Genomic DNA, 20,659 nt, shown 5'->3' with positions numbered 1-20,659 from the left:
TGAGTGCCCTGCTGTGAAGCCCATGTTGACAGACTCTACTGCAGTCGTAACAGATGAGCAGGGGGGGTAATGAATGAATGAAAATCATACCAGACAAGGAACTAGAAAAGGAGGTGAGGCTCACGATGCAGCCCAACGGTGCCGATTCACCGCCGGCCTCTGCTTCCATCCTCAGAAAGCAGGACTCATCGGAGCTGATTCCACCGCCAAGCATGATCAACACCTAGGCAACGAGACAGCTCAGTGACAAAGCCAAATGGCAGATCCATTACCAGGCTTTTCAGTTACTTGGATTATTTTTTTAAATCTATTCTTAAATGGCCCATAAAAGATTACAGTGGAATTGAATCAACCTGAATGGTCCCTGTGCAGTATGTCATCCAAAAGCCAGAAGTTACCGTGGTATTAAAATATCAAGAGTATCAACTTTTAGGTATTTCATTTAGTGAACTCTTGGGCATTCATTTGCCAGTGTTAGGAATTGGGTGAAATTCGTATGTAAAGAAGATGAAATTTCTTATCTCCCCAACTTACAAGCCAGTGAGGGAAACAGATCCACACAGCCAGGAGCGCTGCGGGGAGTGAGTGGTCAGAGCAGGAGAGCTGGGTACCTGGAGGCCTAGGCTCCCCAGGCCGCTGGGAAGGGCACACGGGGACCAGCAGGGGTCAGTTGGGGTGGAGGGGGGTGCTCGGTCTGTCAGCCAGGTGCCAGGTGCTGGGAGCCACCGGGGGTGGTAGAGGTGAGCAGGCAAGCCAGCCTGTGTCTTAGCCTAGAGAGTTCTGTGCCGGAGATGTGAGGGAAAGGCCCTGCCCCATCAGTGAGAGGTGACCATCCGGGTGGCCAGGATGCAGAGTGGCTCGGTGCCTGAGAGATGCTGAGGGCTGCTCAGGGAGGGAGGGCTGGGGAGGACGAGCGGAGCCCCCGAGGGGCCCTACAACCCCACACAAGGAGACAGTGTCACCACGAAAGCAAAGGGCTCTTCTCGGGAATCTATTTGTGATCAAACTCTCCAGGGGGTGGGGGTAGGGGTGGGGGGTGGCTGGAGTCCAGGTGAGGTGGGCTAGCAACCTCATTCAAGCTCACAGCCAATGGATGGGGAAGGGGGGTGACCTAGAAGGAAACCCTGACAATCACCAGTCCCTGTGGAAGACGCTCGCCGGGCCCCATCCTGCGTGCTGCGTGGATAAACTTACTTAACCATCTGATTAGCCCGCTTTACATACCGGGAAACTGAGGCACAGGGGTGTTTAAGTAAACTTGCCAGGCTCTTGAGCTAGTAAGTAGCACAAATCAGGATTGGACCCCAGGCAGCCTGGCTCCCAAGTCCACACTCTTGGTGAGCCTGGCTGCCCCCTCACAGGAGGGTGTTGGTGCCACACGAGCTGTCTGGGATCGGGAATTCTGATACTTTTGTGCCTCTTCCGAGGGCAGGAGCCCGGGGAGGGGGAGCCTACTATTGATTTAGCTCTGCCCAAACCATCTGCGGGCCCCCCACTCCCTGCTTGGTGCCACTGCTGTCTTCACGAAGTCATTGCTCCCCCCGACTCCTCCCCATGGCGGTTTATGAAACAGAACAGAGAGGGATCCCATTGCAGCCTCTCACCCTGGCCTCCTCCCAAGAGGACAAGACGCTGCAGCCCTCCGGAAAACGGAGACTGTGAACATCAGAGCCAGCCACCCCCAGGCCTTTCTTCTTCGTGGATGTTGTGCCAGAAAGATCTTTAGTATCCGTGTGAGGCACATCCCTGTGCTTCTCTCCTTTGTAACTTTGAGGTGCTCTTCAGATTCCCTTCGAACCTTTTAAAATCCATCCTAGCTGTCCTGGAGTAAGTAACAGAAATAAATACGTTGATTTAAATTAAAGCGATGATCTGAGAGGAATCAGGAAATGAGCTTCCCAGGAGGCCCTGGTGCTGCTTCCTGTGGTGTCTCCGCCTAGAGGGGCTCTTATCAGGCTCTTATCTTTGCGAACTGGTTAAAATATAACTTTGCTGGGCACTGAGATGGCCTTTTAAACTGCCTCTATGGTGTGGGACAGAGACTGATGAACAGGGTTTTATCTAAGCTCAAACGAGCCTAATCCTGCCGCCTCCAGATCCTCTCTGATTTAAACCCCTCTGGCTGATTAGCTGTGTGCTCCCCAGATGTAAAGGGCTCTTTCCCAAGCCGTCCCTGAAGACTGATATTCTCCAAAAACGTCACAGTGTATTAAAGTTGTCCTTTACAGACCCAAGGGGTGGAAGTGGGGCTCAGGTCAATTTATTAGGTTTACATAATGACATGGACTCAGTGGCACACGACCGAGGTGCTGGGCTGTGGGGTCTTTTGCTTATTTGGAGTTTCTTTTGACACCTCAAGCAGCCTTTGAGCCAGCAGGCAAGTTGCGCTTGGAGGCCCCAGCAGGAAGCAAGGGACCCCATAGTGGTCTTAAGGCCTCCGAGCACTTGGTCTGACCAGCCTCCGGCCTCGCGATGGCTCTCAAGGCTGATGCCAGGGCTCCAGCTCCAGAGGGGGCTTCTTAGAAGATGTGTTGGAAACGCCTGGCACATCATCATTGCTCAAAACAGTCACCTGCTACATCACTCCCTCATTCATTCGTTCGTTCATTCATTCATTCATTTTTCAACACTTTGGTGAAAATGTGTCCGGTGTGCAGGTTGTGGGGCGTTGAAATAAAAGAGGCCGAATGATACGTTTGAGATGGTAGTTAAACAAGGCTGGAAATTCCCTCTGAAGTCCCCCTTTGTGAACTCAGAAAACACAAATTTGAAATAAAGCAGAAGGGATAAGGCAAGGTTGACTGGTTCCCAAGTGTCCCGGACTTATCTGTCCCTATTACTCTGTGGATGTGCCTCCACAGTGCCTACTGCCGAGGACGTCCTTGGGAAATGGCTGAGGAAGCGGGGCCAGCGACACAGGGTGGAAGGAAGAAGAGAAAAACGGGTGAGAGAGAGAGAGAGAGAGAAGGAAGGAAAGAGAGCAAATGAGCTAATACAGCCTGGAATGCAGATGTTGCGCCTAACCAGGCAAGAGGCCAAGCACAATTAACCCGTTTTGAATGGGTAAGAGTGCACCGTGTTTAATAAATAGAGGCCTTACTCTTTTATAGGAGACAGGAGGATTGAGCAGGGTCCCAGGAAGCAAAGGAGAAGCGGAAGCTCATGAATGGAGCCCCCTGTGAAGGGCCATGGGGGGAGGTGACAGGGAGTAGGAAGTCAAGTTGGTCCTCTGTTTGGAGGAGTTCTCTGGGCTTCTGCTCCTTCCCTCTCAGCTCCCCACATGCCATTCCTAAATAATAATCCCTAATTTGGAAGCGCTGTGCCAGAGGGAACCTGCTAGTTTCCTCTTGAGTAGACGTGAGCCCTGCTAACCATATTTTGCAGCATCTGAGGGATCTTAGAAGGGGAACACTGAAATCAAACCGCATCATAAGCATTCAGGAACTTTCTGGATAATCCAGGGGAGAAGAGAGACATGGGAATCAATCATCTTAGTCCAAGGAAAGAAAAAGAAAGACCTCCAACATAGCCCCCACAGGCTAATTCTTGGTGGCATCTTCCTAAGATCCTAGTTTCCTCCGATCGTTAGTTTTGCTCCAGAAAGAAAGAGAGCTTCTGATTTCACCTCACTACGAATTTTCACCTAATAGCTCCGTGAAAGGAAGCAAAGAATTTGCCAGGAAATTTGGGACTCCGTCTTCACCCACAGGTTCTCCCTGCAGTTCCCTAACGTGGCGATCCCTCCAGAGCTACAGAAAAGCTGGGGAGTAAAGCAGCGTGGGTGAAGCCCACTTGTTTCCATCTGGTGCTCTTCGGTGAGCATCTCTGTGCCTGTCTTTACTGGAGAGCACCTGAGCGTCCGCCGTAAAGGACGTTGGAAGCGTGGTCCATGCCTCTGGCTGGAGAGAGAGGGACATTTGTGAGTTAGTGGCAGAGAATGTGGTACAGACATAAGACGTCTGCAGAACTGAACGGCTTCTCCGGCCTGCCAGCCTGGCCCTGCACGGAGGTGGAGCCGCCAAGCTCATGTCAACAGGTCGGAGCTTGGTAGGGTCCCAGGGAGCCTGGCTGAGCTGGGCAGGCGTGGAGCAAGCAGGAGTAGAGGCCCTGCCAGCAGGAAGCGCTCATGACGGTCACCAAGAAAGCTGTGGGCAAAGACCCGAGTCGAGGGGGCATACTTCTGGGGGTGCACACGTCAGGCACTGCCCTGGGTGCTTCTCGGGTATTGTTTCTCTCTCTCTCTCTCTCTCTCTCTCTCTCTCTCAGCAGTGGTTCTGATTGCAACCAAGTCGGGGAGGTGACTGAAGAGGGGGTAGGAAGTGCCACCTTATAAAAGGAAATTCAGTATCCATGTGATTTCAAATTTTACAAAGCGGGGGGATCCCTGGGTGGCTCAGTGGTTTAGCATCTGCCTTCAGCTCAGGGCGTGATCCTGGAGACCCAGGATCGAGTCCCACATCGGGCTCCCTGCATGGAGCCTGCTTCTCCCTCTGCCTGTGTCTCTGCTTCTCTCTATGTGTGTGTCTCATGAATGAATAAATAAAATCTTAAAAAAAAAATCTTCACCGTTGGTAGCAGCTCAGGTCGGTGGCCCAGAGGAGCATGAGGGCAGTGTGGCCTCCCAGCACTGAGAAGCCCGGGAGCGGCCTTGCCTTCCCTGCTCTGCAGGTCAGCCAAGTGCAAGGAGGTGACACGGGGCAGGGGCGCGGCGGCCACGGTCCACACCAGCTTCCAGCCAGCTCTCAGCCCATCAGCAGACGTCTTGCTCTGTCCTCGCCCTCGAATACTTGGTTCATCTGGGTTTAAAGCTTGAGCAACTGGTTGGAGAAAAGTTAACAAATCAGCAGCGCATTGTCTCTTCGTGGATGTGTCGGTCCATCCATTCAGGGGATAGTTAGTGGTGATCCCAAGGGGCGAGTTGCGGGGTCCCTGACGGGGACAGCTAGGACCCGGTGTGAACAGGACATGGGCTCCCCGAGTGGGGGCCACTCCGGGCGGCCCAGGCAGCGCTGCCGGAGCCGGGCCTGGCCCCGGTGGTCGCGGCGGCCCCTCACTGCGCGGCCCCGTGTTGCAGGGCATGAACTACCTGGAAGACCGGCGCTTGGTGCACCGCGACCTGGCGGCCAGGAACGTCCTGGTGAAGACCCCGCAGCACGTCAAGATCACAGATTTTGGGCTGGCCAAACTGCTGGGTGCCGAGGAGAAAGAGTACCACGCGGAAGGAGGCAAAGTAAGAAGCTGGCCTGTGGGGCGGCGACCTAGGGGACGTTCTCAGAACAGCCTGGGTGAGGTCACGGCAGCCGCCGCTGACCCCTGGGTCTGGCCAGGGCCAACTTCAGAGGAGCTGCTCTGAAAGCAGGATTTGCTGGGAGAGTGAGGATAGAAGTTTCTATCGCGTCCAGAGGCCAGAGCCAATAAACATGAGCTGAGCTCCATGGTCGGGTGACCGTGAGCCAAGGTTAGGTGTCAGCCTCCCCCCCCACCAGGACGCAGCAGCCTTCAGAAGAGCAGCTGGAAGTGTCACGGCTAATTTAGCAGCACAGGGCTTTTAAGGACGTCTCAGAAAGACGGGACAGCTCCCCGTGCTGTTCCTGGAGCTCCCGAGAGTCTCTGGCTCCCGTAGGGTTGGGCCCCTCCTCCCAGACGGGGTCCTCCGGGGGCCGCTGTCCCAGCACTGAGGGGTGCAGGTCCCCCCTTAGGCCCTCCGGTTGTTCTGAATCACCTCTTAAGTTTCACTCTGACCCATATGGCTCCAGGCAGCTGGCTCTGCAACACCCGTAAGCGTGGGGTGGTTAGGACCACAGGGCGCCCCCAGCCCCCAGCAGGTGCACCCAGTTCACCAGAACGGCCCATGCCCCAGAGGCCCTCAGCTGAGACCTTCATGAAGCCATCCCTGAGGCCCAACAGAATAACCCTGTTTCCTATCAGATTTAAAACTGGCCCCTCTTGCTGGGAGGGAGCACTAGTGCTGGGGTATCAGGGTGGGGTGGCCTGGCCTCCCCACGTTCGTCACTTGTCACTTGTTGCAGCATGATTTAATTTCTTGCAGCGGAGGGAAGCTAATAGGTGTCTTACTACTTTCTCTCTCATCATTCCAAGGTGCCTATCAAGTGGATGGCTTTAGAATCGATTTTACACCGAATTTATACCCACCAAAGCGATGTGTGGAGCTACGGTGAGTCAAAGTCTTGATGCTAATGAATGTGTACTGAGAAGAAGCCGGCTTGCGGTGTTTGTTGACTTGCGTTACATGCTCTGTCAGCTGCGTGCTTTCTTCCGAGGCAATGACTCATAACAGCGTGGTAGCCGCTGTCGATGCTAAGAAAACACGACCAAGGAAATTGAGTGCAACTCGCATCCTGCATGTCACCAGGGGGATCAGTGACCTTGTCAAGAGGGGGTAAGAGAGGGCAAGAGAGCTTAGACTTAGGAAATGCCCGTACCTGCGGCATCAAACCAAAACTGACCTCTTGCCTTGGATTTGACGTGAACCAAAGGGAGGTGACAAATGAGGTCTCATGGGAAAGAGTTTCCAGGTAGAGACATGGGGTCTTGTGATGGACTAACTCAGCGGCTCTCGTTTGACCCAGCGCATGGGGGTCTTTGTGTGTCAGAGAGGATGGCTTGACGAGAGTGCACTGTGAGGAGGTGTCTGTGGGAGAAAAGAATAAGCCAGGGAAAGAGTTCTTGCTTGCAGCTCTAGTGAGAGCATCTCATCAGGATGGGTTCTGTTTCCCCCTCCACATCCCACATGGCCCTGCACAGGCCTGCACCCCTCCTCTCAGACACGCCTTTGCAGTCCTTGCCACACTGGCTTTGCACAAAGGATGCCCTGAGCCTACAGAGGCCTCAGCATTTGGGGCCCCTGGGTGGCTCGGCGGTTGAGCGTCTGCCTTCAGCTCAGGGCGTGATCCCGGGGTTCCGGGATCGAGTCCCGCATCGGGCTCCCCTCAAGGAGCCTGCTTCTCCCTCTGCCTGTGTCTTGTCTCTCACTCTCTGTGTCTCTCATGAACAAATAAATAAAACCTTAAAAAAATAAAAATAAAAATAAAAGAAAATTCAGCATTTAAGAACATGTCACCAGTACATTTTCACTGACGGCCACGTGAGGTCCTTGCACCTGTTCACAGTGGGCCCTCCTGAGCCCAGCAATCTGCTGGAAGGCTACCAAATAGCTCATCCAACACACTTGATCTGTGAATTGTCAGTCTGTTCCCACTACTAAAGCAACCAGGCTAACGGGGAGGGTCCACCCCCACCTCCGTAGAAATGGGTATTTGGGGCGAGCGATATTGAAACAACGTTCTACGAGGAATTTGGTTATTATCACAAAAACAGCATCCACTTAGTATTATTTTTTATAGCATCCCTAACTTCCTAAGACTCTCAATGTGTGTTGATTGCAGGGATTTTTGTCCTTCTGCTAGACTGCAAGCCCCGCAGAGACAGAGATCTTTGTGAGTGAACAAGCCACCTGCAATTAATGAATGAGATAAGGAACTAAAGCTAGTCTCGTGCCTTGTTAGTTCAGTCATTTTTAAGATAGGTCTACTCCCCAAGAGGGATAAAATGACACGCTTCCTATCCCATCCAGAGGCATCAACGTCGTCACCTCCCTCCCTCGGTGACGCCACCAAAGGACCTCCGGGCAGGTCTTCTCTCTTCCTGTTCTGCACACATTCATCTGTTCTCCAGAAAACAGGCAAAAAAAATATTTTTTAAACTATAGCAGACTTTTAATTCTCTGCTTAACAGCCGCCTTTGGTTTTCCAACCATGGTGGGTAAGATCACAACCGGGCTGGCCCCTCCTGCCTTTCCAGAATCCCACAGCTGCGTTTCCCTCCTGGGCTGTGTGCTGCGGCCGGCAGGGGCCAGCTCACAGGCAGTCCATGGTTGGTCCACTTGTTGCATAAATGAAAACACTCTTAAACTCTGTGCCTTAATACCTGTGAATGATTACAGGCATTATCAGAAAGCCGGCCTCGCTGCCATGGTCCGAGGTGTTTCATTTCAGTGGAAACGGGGTTGCCAGTGATTATAATCTGCCATCCTTGGAAGGACACTGGAATTATTGAAACCACAGACCTCAAGTTTCAGTTTAAAAAATAAATCCAATCGGGGCATCTGGGTGGCTCAGTCAGTTACAGCGTCCTACTCTTGATGTCAGCTCAGGTCATGATCTCGGGGTCATGAGATCAAGTCCCTCATCAGGCTCCACGCTCAGCACAGAGTCAGCTGAGAGAGTCTCTCTCTCCCTCTGCCCCTCGCCCTGCCTGCTTGTGCACGCGCACGCTCTCACTCTCTCTCTCTCTCTCAAATAAATAAATAGATGAATAAGTAAATAAATATCTTTAAAACAAATCCTATTACTCCACTCTCTAGTCTCCAGTCAAGACAAAATATTTTATTTTTTTATTTTTTTAAGACAAATATTTTAATAAATTAGGAAGCTGTGCGTTCCACTTAGGAGTTGAAAAGAAAGAGAACTCATCCACATTCCAGGCCCACCCAAAAGCCACAACCAGCTTTGCGTATGACTTTCTCACCATTTGTTCCAAAACCTGAAAAGCTTTCCTTCCCGCAGGAATTCATTGCTCATGCTTAAACATAACATTTAAGCCTCGTTAGATGAGAATTAATTGACTTCATGGATCTGGAAATGAGATTTTATTATTATCTTTTTTTTTTATCAAGTCCATATTGGCACTGTGGTGAGGAAGAAAGAGGAATCTATTTCCTTGCCCCTGGACCATTCTTTCCTTCATTTTTCAATCTTGCCTGTTCTAGGGGCACCCAGGTGGCTCAGTGGTTGGGCGTCTGCCTTCGGCTCAGAGCGTGATCCCGGGGTCCCAGGATCGAGTCCCACATGGAGCCTGCTTCTCCCTCTGCCTGTGTCTCTGCCTCTCTCTCCTCTCTGTGTTGCTCATAAATAAATAAATAAATAAAATCTTTTTTATTTTTTTATTTTTTTAAGATTTATTTATTTATTCATGATAGACATAGAGAGAGAGACAAAGAGGCAGAGACACAGGAGGAGGGAGAAGCAGGCTCCATGCTGGGAGCCCGACACTGGACTCGATCCTGGGACTCCAGGCTCATGCCCTGGGCCAAAGGCAGGTGCTCAACCGCTGAGCCACCCAGGGATCCCAAATAAAATCTTTTTTAAAGAAAATCTTGCATGCTCTATATTCAGGTCACTCAGTTCTGGGATGGCCTCTGGGTAATCCACGCAGACCTGAGGTAATATGTATCTAGAGGCCAACTCTCCAGAAAATGGATCAGCAGACCAGCTGGAGATCAGGAAACTGCCAGGATCCTGTGTGTGACCCCTCCCAGCTCAGTCCCACCGGAGTCATCTTAGAGTCACCCCAGTGCACCCTCGCTGTCCAGGTTTCTAGAGCAGAGATTTCCGTCAAGAGAGGCACAGAGATGCGAGGATCCTTGGTCTGGAAAAACACCCAATTCTAAGACTACTGCTTTGATTTCTTTTTCTTTTTTTTTTATCATGATGATTGATTTTTGAAATAAAAGGCATGGGGTTTCTAGGTTTACTAAAAGGAACGTAGGATTTTTCGGTTTCTAATTTGTATTATTATTTAAAAATGTGCTGCGTGGAACCTTGGGGGCGGCCTCCATCTTCCGTAGATACAAGTCGCTTAGGGCAGGTGTCCGAATGGGCCACGTCATTACAATGGTGGTGTTGTCATGGTGCCGTCGCTAAAGTCGTACTGCTTGCAGGCCACTTATGTTTGCCTGGCATGGCCTGAACGGTGCAGTTCCATCGTCTTGTTTGATCTGCACAACGATCCCATAAGACAAGATCATTATCCCACTTTACAGGAAGGTACCGTGAGGCTTCCAGCATCAAGCACATTGCCCAAAGCCGCCGAGACAAAGTTTCTTAAAGATTAGAAACATTTACAAGGTGGTGTGGTTTTTTATCGATTCATAAAACGGACTGCTTCACCCTTTCAGGCGTCACCGTGTGGGAGCTGATGACCTTCGGGTCCAAGCCTTACGACGGTATCCCTGCAAGTGAGATCTCCACCATCCTGGAGAAGGGAGAGCGCCTCCCGCAGCCGCCCATATGCACCATCGATGTCTACATGATCATGGTCAAGTGTGAGTGATGCTGTGGCCGTCTCCTCTGGCCTGGCCTGTCGTGGGCACCCGGAGTGCCTTGTTGTGCCTAGAGAGGTTGCTGCTGCCCTTAGCAAAAGACCGAGACCTTTGATCCCCTAAAGAGACGTTGTCAGAGTCTTTACAGCAGGCCCCGAAGTCCAGAAACGTCTGTAAATATCCTCTCCCGACATTCCTCAGGAAGCGCTTGCTTGACCCATTGAGCCCCGTGACCTGGCATGTGCCCATGTTTGCCAGCAAATAAATAACATCAAATTCCTCCATAAGCCATGACACCAAAATATTCTGTTCTCTGGGTTGCTCAACGAGAAAGGCGCTGTACGTTTTGAAGCCTGTTACCAGAGAGACTGAATGTTTTTAAATGCCTAACAGTGAGTAAGCGCAGGAGGCTGATTGAATCAACAATTTCTGCCCCGACCTAAGCCTTTCAAGTAGTAGATCTACGTAGGGGCCTTTCTCAGCATAGCAAGTTAGCATTTTAAAAGTCAGAGCGCGGAGCCTGCTTGGTGCTATCAGTCCCCAGAGGCACACGTTCACAGGCTCAGGAGACCACGTTCCACGTATGACGAGCACAGACACGACAGGGTGGCGTGGGGTCTAGACGGGGCCAAGTTCATGTAAATACTAATAATGCCTTTCTGAACTTGAGGCCCCAGGGCTAACCTCCTTTAACTTCCTTGCTTTGGGCTGAGGAAGCTGGGATCCAGAGAGATTACGTGATCCGTCTAAGGTCACATAGCAGTCTGTCCTAAAATAGCTTGACCTCCTGCTGATAACAAATAGATGTGAGCCCTCGAGAGAGACAAGGATTTCCACTGTTCCTCCGGCTTGCTTAATCCAGACTTAGATCGTTGTGTGATCAAACGTGCTGGTGAATAACAAGTGTCCGAAGGAAGGCACTGGAACACTTGGGTGCTTGGCTACTGAGGATGTAAGGCCGTGAAAGCATCGGAGTGTGGAGTTCCCAAACCCCGAGGGTCCTAAAGTCCCCAACCTTCCCTAAATTGAATCAGGCTTGCAGCTTGCAAGACTGCTAAGTGCGTATCGATGAAAGTGAATGTCCAGTGAGGACTTGGCCGGGGAGCCCCCTCACCGGGGTCCCACGGTCTTAGCGATTCGCAAATTGTGAGGCATCCATGGCTGTCCCATCACGTAGGGTGGTGATGCCAGAGCCCCGGCCCCAGGAAGAGCAGGCGAAGAGAACGAGAGGCTGTTCCCGTCATTCTGATGCAAGTATTTTGTGTCATCATGGTCTTTAAACTGTGATCAGCGCCAGGGTGGCGAGATGTCTAGATGTCTAGCACACGGGTTCAGTTTCTGCATCACGTACTTTCCCCAAAGGATCTCGCCATAAATGCTTCCTTGAAGCAATGTCATCTTTAATGTGTCTTTTGGGGTCTGATCGCACCGTGTCCCTCATTCCCTCCACAGGCTGGATGATAGATGCAGACAGTCGCCCAAAATTCCGTGAGTTGATCATCGAATTCTCCAAAATGGCCCGAGACCCGCAGCGCTACCTTGTCATCCAGGTACGGGATGAGTCTGAGCTCCCCCTGGGACAAGTCCCTCTGACGCGCATCACATGTCGCCGTGCTCCGTAGTGTGTGGGGTTCCCTTCCCTGTCTCTCAGGGCCCGTCCTTAAACCCTCGACATGTTAGAGCGAGCCTTGGTGAAGGCCGCACGCCCTGTAAACGGAGTGGAATTCATTTGTGACTCCCCCCCCCCCAACCCCATTGGCCATTCCTGCCTGAACTCTAGCGCCCAGACACACTCAGGTCCGTGTGGCCTCTTCCATCGCGGCTAGCCCGAGCCTCGCCTCCATCTGAGGGAGAAGCAGGGCTTCGGTGTCAGCAAACCTGGCATCAAGGCCCTGAGTCTCCACTTACCACTTGAGGCCAACGAAACCAAACCCACAGGGCTGTGTTAATTAAGTCAGTGAAATAATGTTTGCAAAATACGTCGCATGGCACCTAAAGATTCTGCTTAGCGACTCCAGTGCACGTGTTGGGGAGCGGTTCCCACACACCTCCAAGCAAGCAGTTCTGACACCTGCGGGGGTCTCTCCCCTCATCCCCATGTGCTCACCGACCCGGAAGCTGTCTGAACCCAGTCCTTTTGGGGTTTTATGGAGTCTCCATTACATAGGCCTTATTGATTAAATCAGTGGCCAGTAGTGATTGATTGATTCAACCTCCCCCATTCCAGGACATCACGGGGTGTGATGGACTTGAATGTTTCAACCCCCTAATCTCTGGGTTGGTTACCCTGGAAACCATGGGTTAGTTAGTTACCAACTTACTGTGGGTTGGTTGGTTACCAACTTAGGGCTGGTCCTAAAGCCGCTCATGAGCGGAACCAAGACGCCTTTGCTGCCCCCATCACTCAGGAGCCTCCAAGGTTTCAGAGCTCTGTGCCAGGAATAGGGACAAATTTCTTATTATAAATCAGAATATCGCAGCAGCTAACAACCCTCTACATGCTCAATAAATGCCGCTCCTTCGTCCCTTCCTTCTTCCTCTTCAGCTGTCTCTGTTTCCTTTAGGGGCTTTTAAACATCCAAGAATTTTTAATGTTTTGCCATCACGTTGGGGAGGGAAGGAAGCAGCTGTACCTCAGGGAACCAGGGTGATTTTATTATAACCAAATTGCAAGACAAACAGGCAGTTTCCACAGAAGTGGAATAGCCAAGAAGTGGAACAGCATCTCTCTGGGCCTTACTAATTGTCTCAAAATCTCTGCACCAGGGAGATGAGAGGATGCATTTGCCAAGCCCTACAGACTCCAATTTTTACCGCGCCCTGATGGACGAGGAGGACATGGAGGATGTTGTGGATGCTGACGAGTACCTCATCCCCCAGCAGGGCTTCTTCCACAGCCCCTCCACTTCCCGGACCCCCCTCCTAAGTTCTCTGGTACGAAACGTTGCTTCTTCTCGAGCTGTGTCTGCACATTTGAGGGGATGGTTTGGAGAAAATGATGCCCACCTAGTGGAACTTAGCATAAAGACAGAGAAGTAAATTTTAACCCAATGGTCAGGCCAAAGTCAGAAGGAATCAGTCAAGTGTATTAGTCATTTGATCGCCTTCCTCGCCACGACTGGATCATAATCCTTTTAGGGCTACTAAGGACCAGAATTAAATCAGAACTACACCTAGTTGTTTTCTGAAGCTAATGGGTCAAGACAAAATGAAGCACTTGAATTAGCTCCACTCTGTGAGACCCCACCGCCCGCATTCGGTGGGCACGGGTGAGACTATGCAAGCGTACGGTCAACGACGTCCGTTCTTTTTTCAGAGCGCCACCAGCAACAGTTCCAACGTGGCTTGCATCGACCGAAATGGGGTATGTACGAACAGCTACGAAGCCAGAATTAGGAACAGCTCCGGATCAGGGCTCTGTTTGATACAGAAAATGCCTCTCTTATCCCAGCTAGCCTTGATGTTCCTTCCGTTCTTTCCTGTGTGGTTTCCCTGACCCCTACCCCCAAGGCCAGCAGTTAGCATCACTGGCCGCAGTGCTGTTCAAAATGCGATTGGTGGATCTTGGCTGCAGCAGCATCACCGGGCAGTTTGTTAGAAATGCAAACTGCCAAGCCGCCAACCCAGACCTACTAAAGGAGGAATGCTGGGGGCAGAGCCCAGCCATCCGTGTTGAGCGAGCCTTCCAGGTGATACCGTTGCTTGGTATGAAGCCTTAAGCTAGACCCATGCTTAGCAATAGAGAAGCCACTGGCCACATGTGTCTGTTTTTTTTAAGATTTTATTTATTTATTCATGAGAGACACACAGAGAGACAGGCAGAGACAGGCAGAGGGAAAAGCAGTCTCCATGCAGGGAGCCCACCGTGGGACTCGATCCCGGGTCTCCAGGATCAGGCCCTGGGCGGAAGGTGGCACCAAACCGCTGAGCCACCCCGGGTTGCCCGGCATGTGTCTATTTAAATTGCTGACTGTGGGGAATAGCGCAGGTTATAGAACATTCCTGTCATCGCGGAAAGCTCTGCGGCACGGCACTGACCAGTTCTTGCCGCTTGCCCTGTGGTCTGTGGGCCAGAAGCATGGGCCTCCCCTGGGGGCTTGCTGGAAACGCAGTGTCCCAGGCCCTGTCTCGGACCCTACTGAATCAAAATCTGCAGTTTAACAACATCTCAGGTGATTTTTAAACTGAAGCCTGAGCAGCACCGACTAGAGTAACCTTGCCTTATTGCTCCCCCTCAGACCTGTCCCCTCAAAGAAGACAGCTTCTTGCAGCGGTACAGCTCAGACCCCACTGGCACCTTGACGGAGGACAACATAGATGACACTTTCCTCCCAGCACCCGGTGAGTGGCTCACCCTGGAGAGGGTCACACTCCTCAGCCTCCCCGTCCAGCCGGTGCCCAGGCCGCTGGCTTCCTTCAAGCTAACCCAGGAGTGGAGACGGTGGCGAGTTTGCAGACACAGTATAGGGAGTAAGAGGCGGAGAAATACAAAACCATGGAGCATGCGTGCGGCTCTTTGTGTTGAGTTCAAGTCACGTCCAGCCGGGAGGCGTGTGATTTTAGAATCAGTTTGCAGATTTTCTAGAATTGGAAGCAAACATCAAAGATGTGTGTGTGGGCGAGCGAGTATGCGTGGGTGTGACTGTGTGTGCGTCAGTGAGTTTATGAGCGTGCGCGTGTGTATGTGAGACAGATTCGATCCCAGCTCGGTTCTTGGCCTATGAACCATGTGTTTTCCTAATCTCAGCTTTATAAGCCCCAGACGTTCATACTGTGTGCACACGTACATCTCAAGGCAGGCTCTCCTTCTGAGAACTTTAAATTGGCAAGAGATAAATGTGCCCATTGCTTTGAGAAATAGAGAAAAGAACGCAATGTATCTTGCAGCAACAGCAAGGTAGTCACCTTCCCAGGTGTCCCTGCCCTCAGCTGCCTCCTGGAAGAGCATTGACAGGGTCCCAGTCATACAGTGGAATCCTGCTTGGGCTGATGCTTTGCTGGTTGCTTCACCTGTGATTTCTTTTCAATTTCAGAATACATAAACCAGTCTGTTCCCAAAAGGCCTGCGGGTTCTGTCCAGAATCCCGTCTATCACAATCAGCCTCTAAATCCAGCTCCTGCCAGAGACCCTCACTACCAAAATCCCCACAGCAACGCAGTGGACAACCCTGAGTATCTCAACACCCACCCCACCTGCGTCAACAGTGTCCTCGACAGGCCCAGCCTCTGGACCCAGGAGGCCAACCACCAAATCAGCCTGGACAACCCTGACTACCAGCAGGACTTCTTTCCCAAGGAAGCCAAGTCCAATGGCATTTTTAAGGGCCCTGCAGCTGAAAATGCAGACTACCTGAGGGTAGCGCCACCAAGCAGTGAGTTTATTGGAGCGTGACCACGGAGGATAGCCTTGGCCATAAGAGTCTCAGATGTTTCAGCCCCCTGGGACCCAGTCTTGGCAGCTGCTCCAGTGCTGATAACATGCCCACATTAACTCTTGGACCTGTTGACTGGTTTGGCCCTATTTGCTCCGATGGACTCATCTTTCACCCAGGATGTGCCCGCTACGTGGATGTACTTTGGGAAGAGTTACTGGGACATTCCATTCCTTTGTCTTCAAACTGTGAGGCCTCCGCAAAAAGGCATCCAGCAAGAATATTGTCTATTTGGGCAGAAGTTCACCTTCCGATGAGGTATATTTGATTTAAAAAAAAAAAAAAAACTGTAAAAGGAATTTTATTGCTTGGGGACCCTTGAGGCAATTTTAATTGTCATCATTGATTTTATTTCTCGTGGGCTTTTCCAATGGGGAAGAAGCTTGCTCATAGCACTTGCTGCACTGAGTTGATCCAGGCTCAACTGTGACCAAGAAGCAAGGGTCAGAGTCTTCCAGCTAACCTTTGATTCCACTGACTCTGCTTCAAGATTCTCCCACTGCAAGACAATTAAAAAAACAAAAAACAAAAAAACAACAAAAAAAAAGAAACAGAACTCTAGGAGTACTCAGAGTCCTAAGCAGGACGGATTGATACTGTAGCAAATCATAGCAGGTACAAGAGGATAAGCCACTTTGAACCCTTCCTGATTGGAGAAGAAATGCAGGCGTAGACTTCTTCTTCAGACTTCTTTTTATATAAATTTCTTCATGGTACTTACTCTCTATCGGTCGACCAGTGTTTTCTAGTTTTAAGTATCGGACCTAATTTTCCATTCCAGCATGCTTTCCCCGTCAGTGTAGACGAGACGGTACATCAAACCGTAACCTGGACCAGCTCCTGTTTGGTCGGCGTTCAGACCTATAGCCTTTAACCAAGATGGAACAGTGCTGCAAAAGGTCGCACCAGCCACGGCTCCCAGATTTGAGTCTCGGAGGAAATACGTCAAGTCGTTGGGGGGTTGGGGAGTGGGCCCATATCGGCCCAGTGCAGAAGTGATGCTCCTCCTAGAGCTCACTCAGTCTCCCACCACCCCCCCCACCCGCCCCCACATGGCCAAATTAGGCCACTTATGGGAAATAATTTTTATTTTACTTTAGAAGTTTTTTTACTCCAAGGGTACTTTGTTTTCCCCCGTTTCTGGTAAGCTGCCCCCAAAGCCTCTCTTCGCCCTTCGTGGATGAAAGGATCCAGGCTCTTAGGGCCCACCCTGCAGGAACTTACATCCCTCGCCCCGGGGGCACATGTTACAGGTGGAATGAAAGTGGTAAATACGAAATCGGAATCTGACAGTGATGATGATGATGCCTTAACAACATCGACAGGGAGTTTTTTTTTTTTTTTTAAAGAAAACAAAGTCCCTCTTAAAGCCATTTCCCTGTCATTGGAAGATCTGGCTAATTTAGGACACCACATGCGTCCTGGCAACGTGTGATGGGTTCACAACAGTCCTTTGTACGCACAGGTCTTCAACACTCTTTGTCAATATCCAGTTTTTCAGGGAAAAAAATGTTTCAGACAGTATTTTCGGCCTCCAGATGTCTTCAGCCATACGCACGTATGAGATTTTCCTTTGGCCGGTCAAGTATTTCTTGACTCTCAGATCAGGGCCCCACTGTTTTGTTACCACAATACGAATTTTGTCCCCCTGGAAGTATAAACTCTATTTGATTTAATTCCACTGTGTCTTCAGAGACTCGTAAGCACCCATACCAGCCCAGCGTAAGCACAGAAGGTATAAAAACAAGGAACACCTAATCCCCGAGTCCAAGAAATTCACAATTTAGCAAAGGAAGTTGACTTGACTCATAAATACAAACCGTAAAACAATTCAACAGATGCTAGGTGAGACAGGTCGGCCAGGCACATGGCAGGAAAGAGTGGATCCAGCCTGGTGGATCTGGAAGGCTCATGGGGGGGCGGCGTTGGGCCAAAGCATGACCAGGGTCTTAGCCACGGGGGGAATGGGGGGTGCGCTCCCAACACAGGAAAGCTTGACCAAGCAAGCACCTGCCAGAGGGACCGCTAGTAAAGTGGGAGGAAGCCTGCGTTTGTTCATCTTAACGTACTGTCCTGTGCAGCCCAGGACCATCTCGCCCCACGGCCCTACATGAGGTCCCTCCCTGGGAATTGGAAAATGGTCAGTGAGAAGACGAAACATTCCTAAGGATCTAAACTTTTGTGCCATTGTCAGTAAGCCACGTTGGTTATTGCTTCGCCTCAGCACACAGGCGTTTTAGGGAGACGTCTATTCGGCCCAGGGAAACAGAAGGATGCGTATTTTGTTGCCACTTATTCGTCAAGAAGCAAGTGAACTGATGAGGGAGAGCAACCATATGTCAGTCCAACTGTAGCAGTTAAATCCTAGTATTTTTGTAATTTGCAATATTTTACTATAACATAATAAAACAGCAAAAACTATTCGAGCTCTTTCTCCTTTGTATTTCAGTTTTCCTGCACAAAATCTAGTTGCTAGATCCTCTTAATCGTAAGACTGTTTTCCCAAAAGGTCCCCACTGTGGCTGCCCGGGGAGGGATGGGGGGGGCTCGTAGAGGCCTCAGAGCCTGAGGCAGGGACCCCCGCCATCCCTGTGGGCAGATGCCCAGAGGACCCCTCACCCCCACCCAGAGCACCAGAGTTTCTATTTCGTGGCCCTGGTTGGCCAGAGTTCAAAGCTTATATCCCTTCTCTTCCATTCGTCCTTGTTGACACCAGGTCCTAAGACCCTACAGAAAGCCTGTTCCCTCCCTAGTTCCCGGACATGTCCCCCACGGCCCCACCTCTGGCCTGGCCCTTGGCAACACTTCAGGGGAAAGTAGGCGTCGGAAGCTGAAGCTTGCAGCAGGCCAGGGCCCTCACACAGGCCTCACAGAAGCTCCGGTCCTGGCATTCCTCCTCTATGAGAAGCACTCTTGTCACCCCATGAAGGGAAAAAGATGCATCTTCCAAATTCTAGATTTGCTGAGTCCCCGTTGTGACTGATTTTATACCCAGGAGCCCTGAGGCGGGGGCATCACGCCGCATTCCAGTTGATGACAGGTCTTGGATGTCAGTTGGAAGGTCTTAACTGGGGACTTCAGCTCTCCCCCCCCACCCAAACTGTAGACATAAGTGAACCGTGACCTGCACAAGCAGAAAGAGCACCAGTTCTCAAGCTTGGCTGCCCCTGGGGCTCTCCTGAGGTCCAGCCTAAAAGATTTTTTTTTTTTAAGATCTTACTTGTTTAGTCATGAGAGATACAGAGAAAGGCAGAGACACAGGCAGAGGGAAAAACAGGCTCCATATGGGGATCCCAATGCGGGACTCAATCCTGGGGACATGCCCTGAGCCCAAGGTATACGGTCAACCACTGAGCCCCCCAGGGGCCTGCCAACCTGAAGGATTCTGATTTAATTTGTCCCTCGGCTGGTGGCATCCTGCTCACCTGTTGCACCCCCCAGGCCTCGGGTTACACGAGCAGAGGTGAAGCTGTCGGGCCACAGCGACTGGCAGTTCTCGTCCCCCTGCCAGCCAGAGTCACCAGGTGTGCTCAGAAGGAAGGGGCAGGGGCACCCTGGGCCAGTATTATTAGACTCTCGGGGGCTCCCCATGTGATCCTATTGGGCAAGCAGCGTTGAAACCCTCCTGCCTAAGGTGACCTGCAGGTGCCTGCAACAGGCCCCCCAGTCGGGGCAGAGTAGAAAAGCCTGGCTCAGGAGAGGGCCCGGAGGTGGCGGACAGGGCAATGTGCAGTCCTTAAAATTCTTAAAATTCCCGAGACTTGGCTACTAGTAACCATTCCCAAGCCTCTAATTCTCTGTCACCAGCAGCTGATCCTGAAAGTGCCAGATTCCCACACCGGAGCCTTGATAAAGCCCTGCAACGGTTTGCATTTTCTAAGAAGTTAGAAAAAAATGGGTCGCATCCACAGTGAATTAGGTGCTCCCTCGAAGTGACAGCTGGCGAAATTGCCCTTAACATCTACTTTGCATTTCTTTCTTTTGCTAAGTGCACGTTTTTATTACAACATAATGATCTGTTTATATCTCCTTGCCTAGAGCTGTAAAACCTTACTGAAAAGAAATCCCTGCTTCCAGCACCAGCCGCACCTGCCACCCCAGGGGCAAACTTTTTATGCTACGAAGCAGCACACGGTCAGATAGGATTTTTAAATGTCAATCTATTTTTGTAACTTTTTTTTTTTTTTGAGGGATATTACCCTCTCGGGTAGCGCTGAACTTTGTAAAGGATGTTTTTTTTAGAAAAACTCATTTTTTCTACTGAAGCTTAGAAAGGCAAATAGAATCAAAACGCGAAACTGAAGTCTTTGTTTAAAGGCACTTAGTTGAAGCAAGGGAAGTCTGTCTTGTAAAAAGGCACGACCTCACTGCAGGGCTAAGGTAGGTCGTCGTCCTAATACAGAAGAGAGCCACCCTTTTTTATATTTGTAAAATGAGAAAAGGTAAAAAGCACACATGGCTTAGTCTTGCTCTGAAGCAGGTTTTGTTAAGTTGCAGCAACGTTGCAGGAAAAGAAGGACTTCACCATAAACCCAGATGCATCCACATGCGACCCTGGACATGATTGCCAGGATGATCCTGTCAGTGTGGGGGGAAAAAAGCAATAATAGAGCACTTTGCTGACTTATATACTAATCTGTATTTGATACACATTATTTTTATATTTACAGTTCCTATGCGTTTACCAATAGACTAGAAATACCTGCAGACCCTAATGATAGCGTGTTTTAAGAACTTGGTAACTGAGTACGTTGATAAAGTCCAGGTTTCCCAAGCCTACGTGTGACGTGCCCCCACCCCCCATCCCAGAAAAGGCGTCCTCAGCCCTGGCTGCAGAGTGCAACCCCCTGGGGGGGGGGGGGTTGAAACTAGTGAGGCCCAGCTGTACCTCAGACTGATTATACACCTCTTTCTGGGTGAACTCCAGGCATTTGTACTTCTGAAAGCTCCCTAAGGTCATTCTGATGTCCAGCCAGGCTGAGACCCCCCAGCCTCGGGGGCCTGGGCTTGCAGGCAAATTCTGCAGGCGCAGGCACCCGGAGATCTCCCTCAGCGCCCGTGCCTAGGGGGCAGGAACGTGCCCAGATGGAGGGTCCCTGACAGGCTG

At 50.9% G+C, this 20,659-nt stretch overlaps 1 protein-coding gene across 3 annotated transcripts in view; it reads left to right on the top strand.

Annotated features, from left to right (window-relative positions):
- EGFR (epidermal growth factor receptor) overlaps nt 1-17,973 on the top strand; it is a 197,330-nt gene extending 179,357 nt beyond the window's left edge. For all 3 annotated transcript variants that reach the window (XM_072791688.1, XM_072791690.1, XM_072791689.1), the window contains exons 21-28: nt 5,075-5,230; nt 6,100-6,175; nt 9,977-10,123; nt 11,573-11,670; nt 12,887-13,054; nt 13,437-13,484; nt 14,359-14,461; nt 15,154-17,973. In XM_072791688.1, the coding sequence (XP_072647789.1) occupies nt 5,075-5,230; nt 6,100-6,175; nt 9,977-10,123; nt 11,573-11,670; nt 12,887-13,054; nt 13,437-13,484; nt 14,359-14,461; nt 15,154-15,512 (1,155 nt within the window). In that variant the 3' untranslated portion in view covers nt 15,513-17,973. The remainder of the gene's footprint in view (nt 1-5,074; nt 5,231-6,099; nt 6,176-9,976; nt 10,124-11,572; nt 11,671-12,886; nt 13,055-13,436; nt 13,485-14,358; nt 14,462-15,153) is intronic.
- The last annotated feature ends 2,686 nt before the right edge of the window (nt 17,974-20,659 follow it).

This window comes from Canis lupus, chromosome 21, assembly GCF_048164855.1.
Source record: "Canis lupus baileyi chromosome 21, mCanLup2.hap1, whole genome shotgun sequence".
Classification (NCBI taxonomy): domain Eukaryota; kingdom Metazoa; phylum Chordata; class Mammalia; order Carnivora; family Canidae; genus Canis; species Canis lupus.
Note: the sequence above shows the minus strand (reverse complement) of the source record. Positions and strands in the feature narration are given on the sequence as shown.